The following is a 14,597-nucleotide window of genomic DNA, read 5'->3' on the forward strand; positions in this document are numbered from 1 at the left end:
ATTATTATCTGCTAGATCTTCCCTGGTCACCTATAAGTGTTATTATTATCTGCTAGATCTGCCCTGGTTACCTGTAAGTGTTATTATCCTCTGCTAGATCTGCTCCGATTACCTGTAAGTACTAATATCTGCTAGATTTGCCCCAGCCACCTGTAAGTGTTATTATTATCTGCTGGATCTGCCCCGCTCACCTGTAAGTGTTGTTATTATTATCTGCTAGATCAGCCCCGTCACCTGTAAGTGTTATTATTATCTGCTAGATCTGTCTCGGACACCTCTAAGTGCTATTATTATCTCCTAGATCTATCCCAGTCACCTGTAAGTGTTATTATCTGCTAGATCTGACCCGGTCACCTCTAAGTACTAATATTATCTGCTAGATTTGCCTCAGTCACCTGTAAGTGTTATTATTATCTGCTAGATCTGCCCCGGTCACTTGTAAGTGTTGTTATTATCTGTTAGATCTGCCCCAGTCACCTGTGTTATTATTATCTGCTAGATCTGCCCCCTGGTCACCTGGGTTATTATTATTTGCTAGATCTGCCCCAGTCACCTGTAAGTGTTATTATTATCTCCTAGATCTGCCCCAGTTACCTGTAAGTGTTATTATTATCTGCTAGATCTGCCCCGTCACCTGTAAGTGTTATTATTATCTGCTAGATCTGCTCCTGTCACCTGTAAGTGTTAGGCGCCTTTCACACGGGCATGTTACGTCCGTAAAGGACGGAACGTATTTCGGCCGCAAGTCCTGGACCGAACACACTGCAGGGAGCCGGGCTCCTAGCATCATAGTTATGTACGACGCTAGGAGTCCCTGCCTCTCCGTGGAACTGCTGTCCCGTACTGAAAACATGATTACAGTACAGGACAGTTTTCCTGCAGCGAGGCAGGGACTCCTAGCATCGTACATAACTATGATGCTAGGAGCCCGGCAGTGTGTTCGGTCCGGGACTTGCGGCCGAAATACGTTCCGTCCTTTATGGACGTAACATGCTCGTGTGAATGGCCCCTTACTATTATCTTCTACATCTGCCCCAGTCACCTGTAAATGCTATCATTGTAAAGTAGAAGCTTCTAGGAGTAAAAACATATCAGCCACGAATCGGTGGACCACGCAAACTCGCAGAGCAGGGCCGCGGAGTGCTGAAGTGTGGCACATAAAAATTGCATATCCTCTGTTGTATCACTCACTACAGAGATCCACGCTGCCTCTGGAAGTGACATCAGCACCAGAACTGTGTTCGTCTGAAGCTTCATGAAATGGGTTTCCATGTTGAGCAGCTGCACACAAGCACAAGATCACCATGCACAATGCCAAGCGGCGGCTGGAGTGATGTAAAGCACGCCACCACTGGACTCTGGAGCAGCGTGTTCTCTGGAGGGATAAATCACGGCTCACTATCTTGCAGTTTAATGGAGGAATCGGGGTTTGGCGGAAGCCAGAAAAACACTACCTACCGAAATGCATAGTGTCTACTGTAACATTTGGTGGAGGAGAGGTAATGGTCTGTGGCTGTTTTTCAGGGTTTGGCCCATTATTGCCAGTGGCGTAACTACCGCCGTAGCGGCTGCTACGGGGCCCGTGGCATGAGGGGGCCCGTGTCGCCCGCCGGCACGGGCCCCCACCATGGCCGGAGGCTCCGCTAGCAGCGGGACGCCACTGAACACTACGGCAGAGCAGGGAGGTATCTCCCCGCTCTGCCATTAAACAAAAGACATGTATCCCCTATCCACAGGACAGGGGATACATGTGTGATCGCTGGCAGCGATAGGGAGAACGGGGGACCGAAAGTCCCCTGAAGTTCTCCATCACAAACCTCGGACTTCCGGGGTCTGTGTCGGCAGCTCCGTAGAAATGAATGGAGCGCCGGGCGCGCTTGTGCGCATGCGTGACCCACGCTCCTTTCATTTTTCTTGAGCTGCCGACACAGACCCCGGAAGTCAGAGGTTAGTCATGGAGAACTTCGGGGGACTTTCAGTCCCCCGTTCTCCCTATCGCTGCCAGCGATCACACATGTATTCCCTATCCTGTGGATAGGGGATGCATGTTATTTGTAGCACACACTGTAGGTCGCATTTTTTTGGGGGGTTGGGGACGCTGTATGGCGTTCCCTACAGGGGGGCTGTATGGCGTTCCCTGCAGGGGGGGGCTGTATGGCGTTTCCTACAGGGGGGGCTCTATGGCGTTCCCTACAGGGGGGGCGCTCTATGGTGTTCCCTACAGGGGGGGCGCTGTATGGCATTCCCTACAGGGGGGGGGCTGTATGGCGTTCCCTACAGGGGGGGCGCTGTATGGCGTTCCCTACAGGGTGGGCGCTGTATGGCGTTCCCTACAGGGGGGGCTGTATGGCGTACCCTACAGGGGGGGCTGTATGGCGTACCCTACAGGGGGTGCTGTATGGCGTTCCCTACAGGGGAGGACTGTATGGCGTTCCCTACAGGGGGGACTGTATGGCGTTATCTACAGGGGGGCTGTATGGCGTTATCTACAGGGGGGCTGTATGGCGTTATCTACAGGGTGCTGTATGGCGTTATCTACAGAGGGGACTGTATGGCGTTATATACAGGGGGGCTGTATGGCGTTATCTACAGGGGGGATGTATGGCGTTATCTACAGGGGGCTGTATGGCGTTATCTACAGGGGGCTGTATGGCGTTATCTACAGAGGGGTCTGTATGGCGTTATCTACAGGGGGTCTGTATGGCGTTCTCTACAGGGGGGACTGAATGGCGTTATCTACAGGGGGGACTGTATGGCGTTATCTACAGGGGGTCTGTATGGCGTTATCTACAGGGGGCTGTATGGCGTTATCTACAGGGGGGCTGTATGGTGTTATCTACAGAGGGGGCTGTATGGCGTTATCTACAAGCGGGGCTGTATGGCGTTCTCTACAGGGGGGCTGTATGGCGTTATCTACAGGGGGGCTGTATGGCGTTATCTACAGGGGGGGCTGTATGCCGTTATCTACAGGGGGGCTGTATGGCGTTATCTACAGGGGGGCTGTATGGCGTTATCTACAGGGGGGCTGTATGGCGTTATCTACAGGGGGGCTGTATGGCGTTATCTACAGGGGGGGCTGTATGCCGTTATCTACAGGGGGGCTGTATGGTGATATCTACAGGGGGGCTGTATGGCGTTATCTACAGGGGGGACTGTATGGCGTTATCTACAGGGGGTCTGTATGGCATTATCTACAGGGGGGCTGTATGGCGTTATCTACAGGGGGGCTGTATGGCGTTATCTACAGGGGTGCTGTATGGCGTTATCTACAGGGGGGGCTGTATGGCGTTATCTACAGGGGGGCTGTATGGCGTTATCTACAGGGGGCTGTATGGCGTTATCTACAGGGGGGCTGTAAAAAAGACTGGGGGGCCCCAGTCAAAAGTTTGCTATGGGGCCCAGTCTTTCCTAGTTACGCCCCTGATTATTGCCACTGAGGGATATAATGTTAATGCTACAGGATACAAAGACATTTGACACAATTGTAGCTTCTAACTTTGTGGTAATAATTTGGGTTTCAGCCCTTTCCTGTTCCAATATGATTGTGCCCCTATAATGAGGCATCTAATGGAACATGCCACAATTTCTAGCTACATCCAGCATAGTAGTTATACATGTAACCACTAGGGGGAATTAGTGATATTTTTATAGTGCACTTATATTTTGCAACTGTATTAAGAATAATTTCTTTTATCACTTTTAGGAAAAATGTCTCTGTAACTTGAAGCCTCATATATACGCTGTGGATTCAGCCCGTGGAACCGTATTACATTGTGCTTAGTTCCTGGAGGTGCCGGATCACAGACCGAGTGTTCTCCTAGTCGCTAAAAATATTGTTTTTAGGGGACACTCCAATCCGTGGCATCCAATGGAGCAAGCTGTGTACCGCCATGTTTTTATTCATAGCCCCATTGCAAAGCCCTATTAAAATGCATTACTATTGTATTCAAAATCAATGTACCGTGGGGGAAGGGGATTGGACTAGTGGGAAAAGAGAAACCCTAGAGGTCAGGTAATCCAGAATATTTGATAATCCATCAACCATCAAGTCCCATTGATCTCAGATTAAAAGGAATTTACGGTAATAGACATAAGTCTTGCAAAGTTCTGACATTGTCCTCTTACCCCAGCTCTCTGTCTCCCTCTTGTGGCTGTAAGTGTTTCTCCAATGAACTCAGCACTTCACAGGGAAACTGATGCTTGTGAGCCTTCATGTAGTTTAAAACATATTGGTCTGCGTCTGCGATGATGAATCGGTGCCTGAAAACTAAAGAAATGTAGACGCGTTAACCTCTGAATTAAAGTTGTACCTGCTACTATTGTTTTTTTCTTTGAAAATCTTAGTTGCCCGGTGCTACTACTAGGGGGTGCTCATATTCATGTCAATGAGAACCATAGACTGGCATAAAAAGATCGCCCCCTAGTGACCGCAACAGGCAGCAGAGATTTTTACATATACATGTGTGTGGGGACGACGACGACGACACAGGAACGGTGGCTTGTAATAAAGAAATTGAACACCAAAGGTCTAAACTATATTTGGCTAATGCTTTAAATCTTCTATGCTGTCTCTGTTTTAGAGAAAAACTTGTAACTTTAAAGGGTTTATCTGGAATTTTATATTCATAGCCTAATTTTGGGATAGGCCATTCATGTATGATCGGTGGGATCAGCAGAACGAAAGGGTTTCAGCTGCAGTACCTGACATATCCACACGGATGTTGTTGTGTTAAGTACTGCAGTAAAGCGCTGCCGCCACTTCCATCTGCTGACCAATGGGGGTCTAGGTGGTCAGACCACTGTAAAATCCAAGAGAATCAAGACAGACAAACACTGGAAGACCACCTCACCTTCTACAGCAGCGCCAATGGCAAAGTCCGCTGGGCCATAGTAGATGGGATTGTCCATGGAGGAGCCTGGTTTGGGAACTCTGCTCTTTTCTAAGAATTTCCCTCCGATGATTCCTGAGTTGCGGACTTGGGGCTCAAAAATACTGATCATGTCATCAGACAGGTAGTAGGACAGGATGAAACGTCGCCCTTTGTCTTCAGGATTCATTGAGTCCTAGGAAAGAAAACGCCATTAGACGTCATCATAAGGTCAAATTTGGTGAACAGCCAGAGGGTGCCCGTTATACCAAAAAGCTCTGGTTGGAGACTCCAGTGACATCCTCTCCCCGCGGATCATTTGTAATGGTAGAGTCTCTTCTCTCTCTTCACTCTCTTTGCTGGTGTCTTCTTGACAACAGGAGGTGGATGAGAACAGGGTTGTCAGGCCTCAGTTGTCAGATCCCATTTCTTGTGAGTAGAGATGAGCGAATGAATTCTACACTATTCGGATTCGGTCCGAATTTCCCAAAAGTTTTGGATTTGCTGAATTCCAAAACTTTAAGGGTCTGAGGTGCAGGAATGAATTAAAAAAACGGATCAAATTCCCTATAATGCTTGTGGGCAGCCTTACCCAAAATGCACGGTGGTTGTACATCCCTCTAGCAGAGCCAATCATGAGGGGTATAGGTGGATGACATCACTAATACTGTGACTTGCTGTTAAAGAGCTTGAAAGAGGTTGGATACAGTCCTTGAAGACCTCATAGAGTCAGATACGAGTTTTCAGGTCAATCGGAGCACTTGCTGCAAATTTATTCGTACTGAACCAAATCTGACGACCGAATCGCACCCAAAACTATTTTTGGGGGAAACTCGCTCATTTCTAATTGTGAGTTGTTGTTAAGAATAAATGAGGAGAGAGGTTGGATGAAGAAGAGACCTAAGACCAACCAAATTAGCAGGGGCACAGAGGGTTCATTTCTTTATGAATGTTCGCATGAATGTATTGTATACATATAGACTGATCCATAGACAGTAAATTAACAATGTCACCTTTCCGGAAGCTGTGGCCCCTAGGATTCACACTTGGGGCTAGAAAGCTAGAAGCATGCTCATGTTCCATGTTATAGAAAGTATAGGCCCCCTTTATTAAACACCACACAGAAGCGTACCAGGGCGGCTGCGTATCTCAAGACTTTGTGGTCGTTCTCCAGCATCTTAATCACATCTTTCTTGGGCGGTTTGGGAACCAGAGTGAGACAATTCTGAAGAGAGTCTTCCAGCAAACCGTAGCCATTGTATGGAGGGATCTCCTGAAAACAGACGGCATTGAAGAGAAAGACACGGGAAACAGGACGCGTCAGCTGGAGGTGACCGCTCTAATATGGTTATGTCCTATTCAGATATTAACCCTTTAAGGGTCCTTTAGGATAGGCTTTCAATTTGTAGATGTGGAGGTCTGACCCTTGGATCTCCATCGATCACTGTAGTAGTGACACAACACTGCTCTTGTCAATGTGGCCGTGTCTGGTACTGCAGCTCAGCCCTTTTGTACTAGATACAGTGTTGGAGCCCTCCAGGATTTATATTTACTGGGGATTTAAGTCGGGATCTGTCATTTATATTTATGTGTATGGAGACCCTATGTAAAGGGGCATAACTAGGGTGGCAAATGTGGCATGTGCTCTCGGGGCTTGGTGCCAGGGGGGGGGGCATGGTTGCCAACAAGCCACTCTGCCTTGGCCGGGTATTTATATACAGGGCTAGGGCAGCTAACTGAATGTTTTCCCCCCCGGTGATGTAAGTCCTAGCTCTATATCTACCTGTTTCACTTCTTCCTCCTTCTGCTTCTTGACGTCGGCAGGTGTCATGTCTTGGATTCCGAGGTTCTCCTGATAGAAGTCTCGGGTGTAGGCGTCACAGTCATACAGGAAGAACTTACGCCCCAGAATAGTGATATGAGTGCCCACGGTGAAGTCCCGGGGGGAATACCACTCCGTTACTTCCTTGTCAGATATTTCCAGGACACATTTTGGAAAGGTGTCTGTGAGGAAAAGATTAAATATGATGATGGATCTCAATATATCTCCATCTCTAGACTAAATTTTTTTTAAATGTTTTTGAAATTAGGGCCGTGAACTGTAAGTTGATACTAATATAGGGACTGGTAACGTTGTTGGGCTGTCTTCTGCTCCCATGGCTGAGGTTTCCCACCCAACTTATTTCCTATTACGCCCCATGATGACTTGCAGGGTGTCGCTAGAAGGCTATGTTCACACGCAAACTCAAAAACGTCCGAAAATACGGAGCAGTTTTCAAGGGAAAACAGCTCCTGATTTTCAAACTTTTTTTTAAGCCACTCGCGATTTTCACTGCGTTTTTCGCTGACGTTTTTGGAGCTGTTTTCTATAGAGTCAATGAAAAATGGCTCCAAAAACGTCCAAAGAAGTGACCTGCCCTTCTTTTTCGCGACCGTTTTTTTACGCGGCCGTTTTTCATAACGGCCCATCGGAACAGAACGGCGTTTTTCCCATTGAAATCAATGGGCAGATGTTTGGAGGCGTTCTGCTTCCGATTTTTCGTCCATTTTTCGGGCGTTTACGGCTCGAAAAATGGCTGAAAATCGGCCGTGTGAACATACACTAAGGGGTGAAGAGGAAGAACCAGAGCCAGAACCAAGTCCCCTGTACGATATAAGAAGACACCAGTATTATAAATGGCACATGATAGATGGGGGGCTGTTAGAGATTTTGCATTGGGGCCCAGGAGCTTCCGGTTAGGCCGCTGATGTCCTCTTATGAATAGTAGATAACCCTCAGGCAACAAAACAGGATTCAATTTTTTTTTTTTTAATCATTTGTAATTTCTTTGTAAAAGTAGTAAAACAAAGTGAAAATATATAAATTGGGTATGTCCGTAATTGTATTGACCTGCAGTATCGCATGGTGAACGCCGTAAAAACAAAATTTAAAAAACAATGGCAAAATCCCATTTTTTTCCCGATTCTACCCAAAGATTTTTTTTTTCCAGTTTCCCAGTACATTATATGGTACAATAAATGATGCCGTGAAAAACTACAACACGTCCCGCAAAATGCAAGCCCTGATACGGCTATATCAACGGAAGAAAAAAAAAAGGTATGACTATTGGAAGGTCGGGAGGAAAAAACAAAAATGAAAAAACAAAAAATGGCTGCGGCAGGAAGGGGTTAATATGTGGGGGATGGAAAAAAAAAATCACATGCAATTTGCAATAAATTAGTCGCATGAAATCACGTTTATACAGAATGTGACACCTTCGGGATACATTAGACATAGTAACATGTGAGATCGCACTGCAGTCTTACATACAGCAGACCCGGATGCACTATGGGGACTCCTTACGGCACCATATTATTTTCCCCTATAAGCAACACTTTTAGCGGAGAAACCTCTATAATATAGGCACAGATGTAGCCATCTTTATCTTGACTCTTACCTGTGGCAAGAAACTTGAAGGGTATGTTCACACGCCCTATTTACGGACGTAATTCAGGCGTTTTTCGCCTGGAATTACGGCCGAAAGAACGGCTCCAAAGACGGCGCGTAAAAAGACGGCTGCCTAAAAGAGGTGCATGTCACTTCTTGGGACATAATTGGAGCCGTTTTTCATTGACTCCATTGAAAAACAGCTCCAATTACGTCCGTAATGGACGCCGCGAAAAACGTGTGCACTTGTAAAAACATCTGAAATTCAGGAGCTGTTTTCGCCTGAAAACAGCTCCGTAATTTCAGACGTAATTGGCGTTGCCGTGTGAACATACCCTCAGGGTATGTTCACACGACTTCTTTTCAGACGTAATGGAGGCGTTTTACGCCTTGAATTACGCCTGGAAAGACGGCTCCAATACGCCGGAAAACATCTGCCCATTGCCTGCAATGGGTCTTACGATGTTCTGTGCAGACGAGCTGTCATTTTACGCGTCGCTGTCAAAAGGCGGCGCGTAAAATTACGGCCGCAGCAAAGAAGTGCAGGACAATTCTTGGGACGTAATTGGACTCCAATGAAAACCAGCTCCAATTACATCTGTAAAAGACGCTGTGAAAAACGCGAGCACTTGTAAAAACGTCTGAAATTCTGGAGCTGTTTTCTCCTGAAAACAGCTCCGTAATTTCAGATGTATTTGGCGTTGTCGTGTGCACATACCCTAAGGTATAGTCCCTACAGCCAATAAGCCTGAGGGCCTGTTACTCGCGATATTCGCTGCGTTTTCGCTGCGTTTTTTACGGCCGTTTTTTTAGCTTTTTGCAATAGAGTCTATGGAAAACGGCTTCAAAAACGTCCCAAGAAGTGTCCTGCACTTCTTTTTCACGCTGTTTTTTTACGCGTAAAAAAACGCAGCGAAAAATGCTCCGTCGGAACAGAATACCGTTTTCCCATTGAAATCAACGGGCAGATGTTTGGATGCGTTATGCTTCCAAATTTTCGGCCGTTTTTCGGGCGTTTACGGCCCGAAAAACTGCCAAAATTAGGCCGTGTGAACATACCCTTAGGATTGCTACATATGTACGGTAGGTCCTCATAAAGGACTATGGGTGCCCTATTACATCTCAGAGGTTGTACAGAGCGCTAATATGTGATCGCATCGGTGGGGCTACAATCACGCGAGTTCAGTTGACGCGGAGCCCTGGTGTAAAGCTGTTTTTTTTAGGAGATCATCGGGCCGGGGAATCGTCCATGGGATCGTGACTGGTGGGAACACAATCCATAGCCGGATGAGCCGCGTGTTCATCTGTATGTCGGATAAATTGTACTCACCTCTTAGATCCTTCACAGATTTCGGTAAGCGCTGCCGCTTCATTAATACGGGGAAGGGATCCCTCCCGTCATTTCTCTCATGAACCTCCCGGACCTCCACAGTGTCATCCATGAGATAATAGTGTATAATGACCGGTCGTGTCTCTCCAAACATGCTGCCCGAGTCATCCCAGAGCGAGAAAAACCGCAGGACCTGCAAAAGTATAATCATTATTCACATGTGCTACATACAGGGGAGGTGAGAAGTTCTGCAACTTTCCAATATACTTTGTAATTTAGTTGAGTACCGTTTCAAGATCTCTGCTTGCTATTAGTGAATGGAAACAGACATGAAAACCTCAATAGGCCTAATACCTCTCACAGCTAAGGGTTTGCGACCATTGCATCCCATCTAGACTATCCTCTGTGAGCTAAATACATCAGCATCACGAATATCTAATCTGCACAGATCGTTTGTTACAATGTATCAGTGCAGGTAACATGTATCAGGCTGGAGTCCAGACTGTTAAGTCACAGAGGATTGACTAGACTGGATACAATTGTAGCAAAACCTAAGCTGTGATAAGTATTAGGTGTGTACAGGGTTTTCAGCTGCTGGATGTAAATAAGAATTTTCACATTGACAGCAAGCAGAGATCTTGAAAATGGTGAGGAAATTAAACATGAAATATATTAGAATGAGGCAGAACTATAATGAAGATCTCTTTCCATGAAATTGGAAAACCTCTGTAAGGGAAGCAAACATTAGCGGTGTTGGACCCTTGAATCTATCTAGTGTCCGAGGACAACAAATGTCCTAATGGACAAGGCAGAATGACCAGTGCCGGTCCAGGACCAGTACAATCAAAAAGGGAGGACATCAAAAGCAATGTGCTATAGAAATAGATAGGGTGGTAGGCAGGGGAGGCAGCATTTGTCTCCCCTGCCTGGGTTAGCTCATCACAGTGCCCGTCCTAGTATAATCTGTGCTCTAACCTGCTGATCACAGTGAAGGGAGCAGCTCTCAGATGACAGCTTCTCCATCTACATTTAGAAAATGCAATGGAATGAGCTTGTCCCAATATTGCAAGGGCGTTATTGTATATCTCCATTTTTGATAATTAAAGGAGAATGAACATACCACAGATAAAGGTTTTGCTTAGTCTTATACTTGGTAGCTGGGATTGACAAGGACATGTTCTCCATTGGGAAGCTCCAGCCTACTTTCCGCCTCACGTACAGAAAAGTATGGGAACGGGTTGTCAGAGATCGGCCCTTCGTACCTAACACACTGTAGGCTCTGCATGAAGTAGGGTCATATCTGACAACCTCTTTCCAGGACATTTCCTAATGAGGGGGCTGTAGGATGGGGCACCCTGAGGGCAAAATGTTATCACTGACAGCAACCTTGGAGAAGTGGGAGATTAATACAAATTGATCAGGATACTTAAAGTACCCCTGTCCCTTTCCTGACATGTCTGTTTTAGTAAAAAAAAAAAAAAAAAATTGTATTTCTGGAACATATTTTCTTAGAACTCTGTATTGTACGGTTCCTCTGTTATTCTGCCTACAAATGTATGAATAACTTGACAACTGTGGGTGTGTCCCTACACAGATTTACACTGTCCAATTAGTGCTGACAGAGTGAGACTGTGTAGGGACGCCCACTTTGACGAGGGGAATGTTAAGGATATTCCGGTTTTAGCAAATGAATGTTATTTTTTGTATAATTAAAAGTTGTACAATTTTCCAATATACTTTCTGTAATAATTCCTCATGGTTTTCAAGATCTCTGCTTACTGTTATTTAGTAGGAACATTAATTCTGTCCATCGTCATGTGATGAACGCACAGGTGCATGACTCATTACATGGTCATGTGATGGACACACAGGTGCAGGGCTCGTTACATGGTCATGTGATGGACACACAGTTGCACGGCTCGTTACATGGTCATGTGATCGACACACAGGCGCAAGGCTCATTATAGTTACAGTATGTGTATTAGAACTGTATCTTCTAACGATCCCAGCACCTGTGTGTCCATCACATGACCATGTAACGATCCCAGCACCTGTGTGTCCATCACATGACCATGTAACGATCCAAGCACCTGTGTGTCCATCACATGACCATGTAACGATCCCAGCACCTGTGTGTCAATCACATGACCATGTAACAATCCCAGCACCTGTGTGTCCATCACATGACCATGTAACGATCCCAGCACCTGTGTGTCCATCACATGACCATGTAATGATCCCAGCACCTGTGTATCCATCACATGGCCATGTAACGATCCCAGCACCTGTGTGTCAATCACATGACCATGTAACAATCCCAGCACCTGTGTGTCCATCACATGACCATGTAACGATCCAAGCACCTGTGTGTCCATCACATGACCATGTAACGATCCCAGCACCTGTGTGTCCATCACATGACCATGTAACGATCTCAGCACCTGTGTATCCATCACATGACCATATAACGATCCCAGCACCTCTGTGTCCATCACATGACCATGTAACGATCCCAGCACCTGTGTGTCCATCACATGACCATGTAACGATCCAAGCACCTGTGTGTCCATCACATGACCATGTAACGATCCCAGCACCTGTGTGTCCATCACATGACCATGTAACGATCTCAGCACCTGTGTATCCATCACATGACCATGTAACGATCCCAGCACCTCTGTGTCCATCACATGACCATGTAACGATCCCAGCACCTGTGTGTCCATCACATGAGTATGTAACGATCCCAGCACCTGTGTGTCCATCACATGACCATGTAACGATCCCAGCACCTGTGTGTCCATCACATGACCATGTAAGGATCCCAGCACCTGTGTGTTCATCACATGACCATGTAACGATCCCAGCACCTGTGTGTCCATCACATGACCAGGACAGAAGTGTATCCACTGGAAGTAAACAATGCATGCTCCTACTGAACGACAACAAGCAGAGATCTTGAAAACCATGAGGAATTAATACAGAAATTATATTGGAAAATCGTTTAGCTTTTAATTATACAAAAAATAACATAAATTTGCTGAAACTGGACAACCTCTTTAACACATAGTTGTCAATTTATTCATAAATTTCTTGGAAGAACAACAGAGGAATGGCACAATGCAGAGTTCTAAGAAAAAATACTCCAGTATTGACTAAATTTGACAAATCAGGAGTTGTGACAGGTCCTTTTTAAACATTGTTCAGTCTTGAAGTTCAGAGTTCTGTGCTGATTAACATACATTTATAGAGGGCGGAGCTCTTTAGCTCCCCCTAGTGGTGGCTGCAGGTTGGCAGAATGTCATTCTATTCGCGTCTCTCCTTTAGCAGAACCGTGTTGGCAACTTTACTGTATTCATAATGAATAATACCTTGCGGTCCATGGTTAGGAATTGCTTGAGTCTATCGAAGTCAGGCGGCGTGGTGTAGGTACGGTCCGGCTCTTTACGGAGCTCGGTGTAGGGATCAGGAGGGATTCCTTCTGGCAGGTTCAGTTCAATGCCCTCACTCTCTAGGAAATCCTGTGCAAAATGACAGACAACATATGACTAAACTCTGTGTGGAGTTCATCACTGGAGGCAGGAGAGGATATTTGTGGCCCACTGATGGAGAGTTTATTGAATTAGGCCCCCGGGGTGGGAAATTTAGGAGATTCTACAAGGCCGAGGTTGCATAGTGTGATTCTTTTTATCAATTCTGGGGCACCCTTGAAGAAACTATTTTTTTTTGTGCCTAGAGAAAGTTCTTTACAGGAAATTATGACAAGCCGCATGTGTTTGTTACACGAGGAAAAGAGTTGCATGCGCCCCCATTAAAATGATTGTTAGTGTGACAGTTGCGTCACACTGCGACTTTGACTCAATCAATTTTGATCTCAGTGGTTCCTTATAGATGCAGAGGGCATGTAGTCCTAACCTAAGAATTATTGCCTCTTTTGACTCATTACCTGTGTGAATTTGTCGCAGCTTACAATGCGGAACGTCCTGCCGTACAGGGTGATGTTAATGCCCACAGTGAGATCCCTCCAGTGGTAATGATCCCCGTTGTCATTTTTAGGGTGTCTCTGTCTCTTTATAAATGTTCCTTGGGGTATTCCTGAGTTCTCCAATGGGGGCTCCACCACAGATATTGTGTCATCTTCCAGGTAGTAGTAAACACTCACTTTCCGCACCCTGTAGTGTTCGTCTTGGGAGATGGGGACATCTTCTTGAAAGAAGGCGTCAAATCTTAACACCTAAAGATCAGAAAAGCAATGTGTGTATATGGTTATTTTCAAAATCCTAAATGACATTAACACTGTAATAGAGGGTGTCACTGTACTCTAATTGAGGGTATCACTGGACTCTAACAAAGGGTGTCACTGGACTCTAATAGAGGGTGTCATTGGACTTTAATAGAGGGTGTCACTGTACTCTAATTGAGGGTATCACTGGACTCTAACAAAGAGTGTCACTGGACTCTAATAGAGGGCGTCATTGGACTATTATAGAGGGTGCCACTGGACTCTAATAGAGGGTGTCATTGGACTTTAATAGAGGGTGTCACTGGACTCTAATAGAGGGTGTCACTGGACTCTAACAGAGGGTGTCACTGGACTCTAATAGAGGGCGTCATTGGACTATTATAGAGGGTGTCACTGGACTCCCGTAGAGTTTATCACTCAATTTTAATAGAGAGGATTACTGGACTCTAGTAAATAGTGTCACTGGACTCTGGTAAATAGTGTCACTGGACTCTGGTAGATAGTGTCACTGGACTCTGGTAGATAGTGTCACTGGACTCTGGTAGATAGTGTCACTGGACTCTGGTAGATAGTGTCACTGGACTCTGGTAGATAGTGTCACTGGACTCTGGTAGATAGTGTCACTGGACTCTGGTAGATAGTGTCACTGGACTCTGGTAGATAGTGTCACTGGACTCTGGTAGATAGTGTCACTGGACTCTGGTAGATAGTGTCACTGGACTCTGGTAG

The 14,597-nt window shown here is 45.9% G+C and overlaps 1 protein-coding gene across 3 annotated transcripts in view; it reads right to left on the reverse strand.

The window, feature by feature from the left end:
• Positions 1-14,597, reverse strand: part of EFHC1 (EF-hand domain containing 1) — a 40,782-nt gene that overhangs the window by 8,168 nt on the left and 18,017 nt on the right. For 2 of the 3 annotated variants that reach the window (XR_012883053.1, XM_075860889.1), the window contains exons 3-9: positions 13,572-13,859; positions 12,997-13,146; positions 9,626-9,818; positions 6,652-6,872; positions 6,001-6,141; positions 4,851-5,064; positions 4,126-4,267 (exon numbers count right to left, since the gene is read on the reverse strand). Coding sequence is in view for 2 of the 3 variants with exons in the window: in XM_075860889.1 (XP_075717004.1) it covers positions 4,126-4,267; positions 4,851-5,064; positions 6,001-6,141; positions 6,652-6,872; positions 9,626-9,818; positions 12,997-13,146; positions 13,572-13,859 (1,349 nt within the window). In the remaining variant the exon portion in view is untranslated. The remainder of the gene's footprint in view (positions 1-4,125; positions 4,268-4,850; positions 5,065-6,000; positions 6,142-6,651; positions 6,873-9,625; positions 9,819-12,996; positions 13,147-13,571; positions 13,860-14,597) is intronic. The other variant, XM_075860890.1, reaches the window with a different exon arrangement.

Source organism: Rhinoderma darwinii, chromosome 4 (genome assembly GCF_050947455.1).
Source record: "Rhinoderma darwinii isolate aRhiDar2 chromosome 4, aRhiDar2.hap1, whole genome shotgun sequence".
Lineage (NCBI taxonomy): Eukaryota > Metazoa > Chordata > Amphibia > Anura > Rhinodermatidae > Rhinoderma > Rhinoderma darwinii.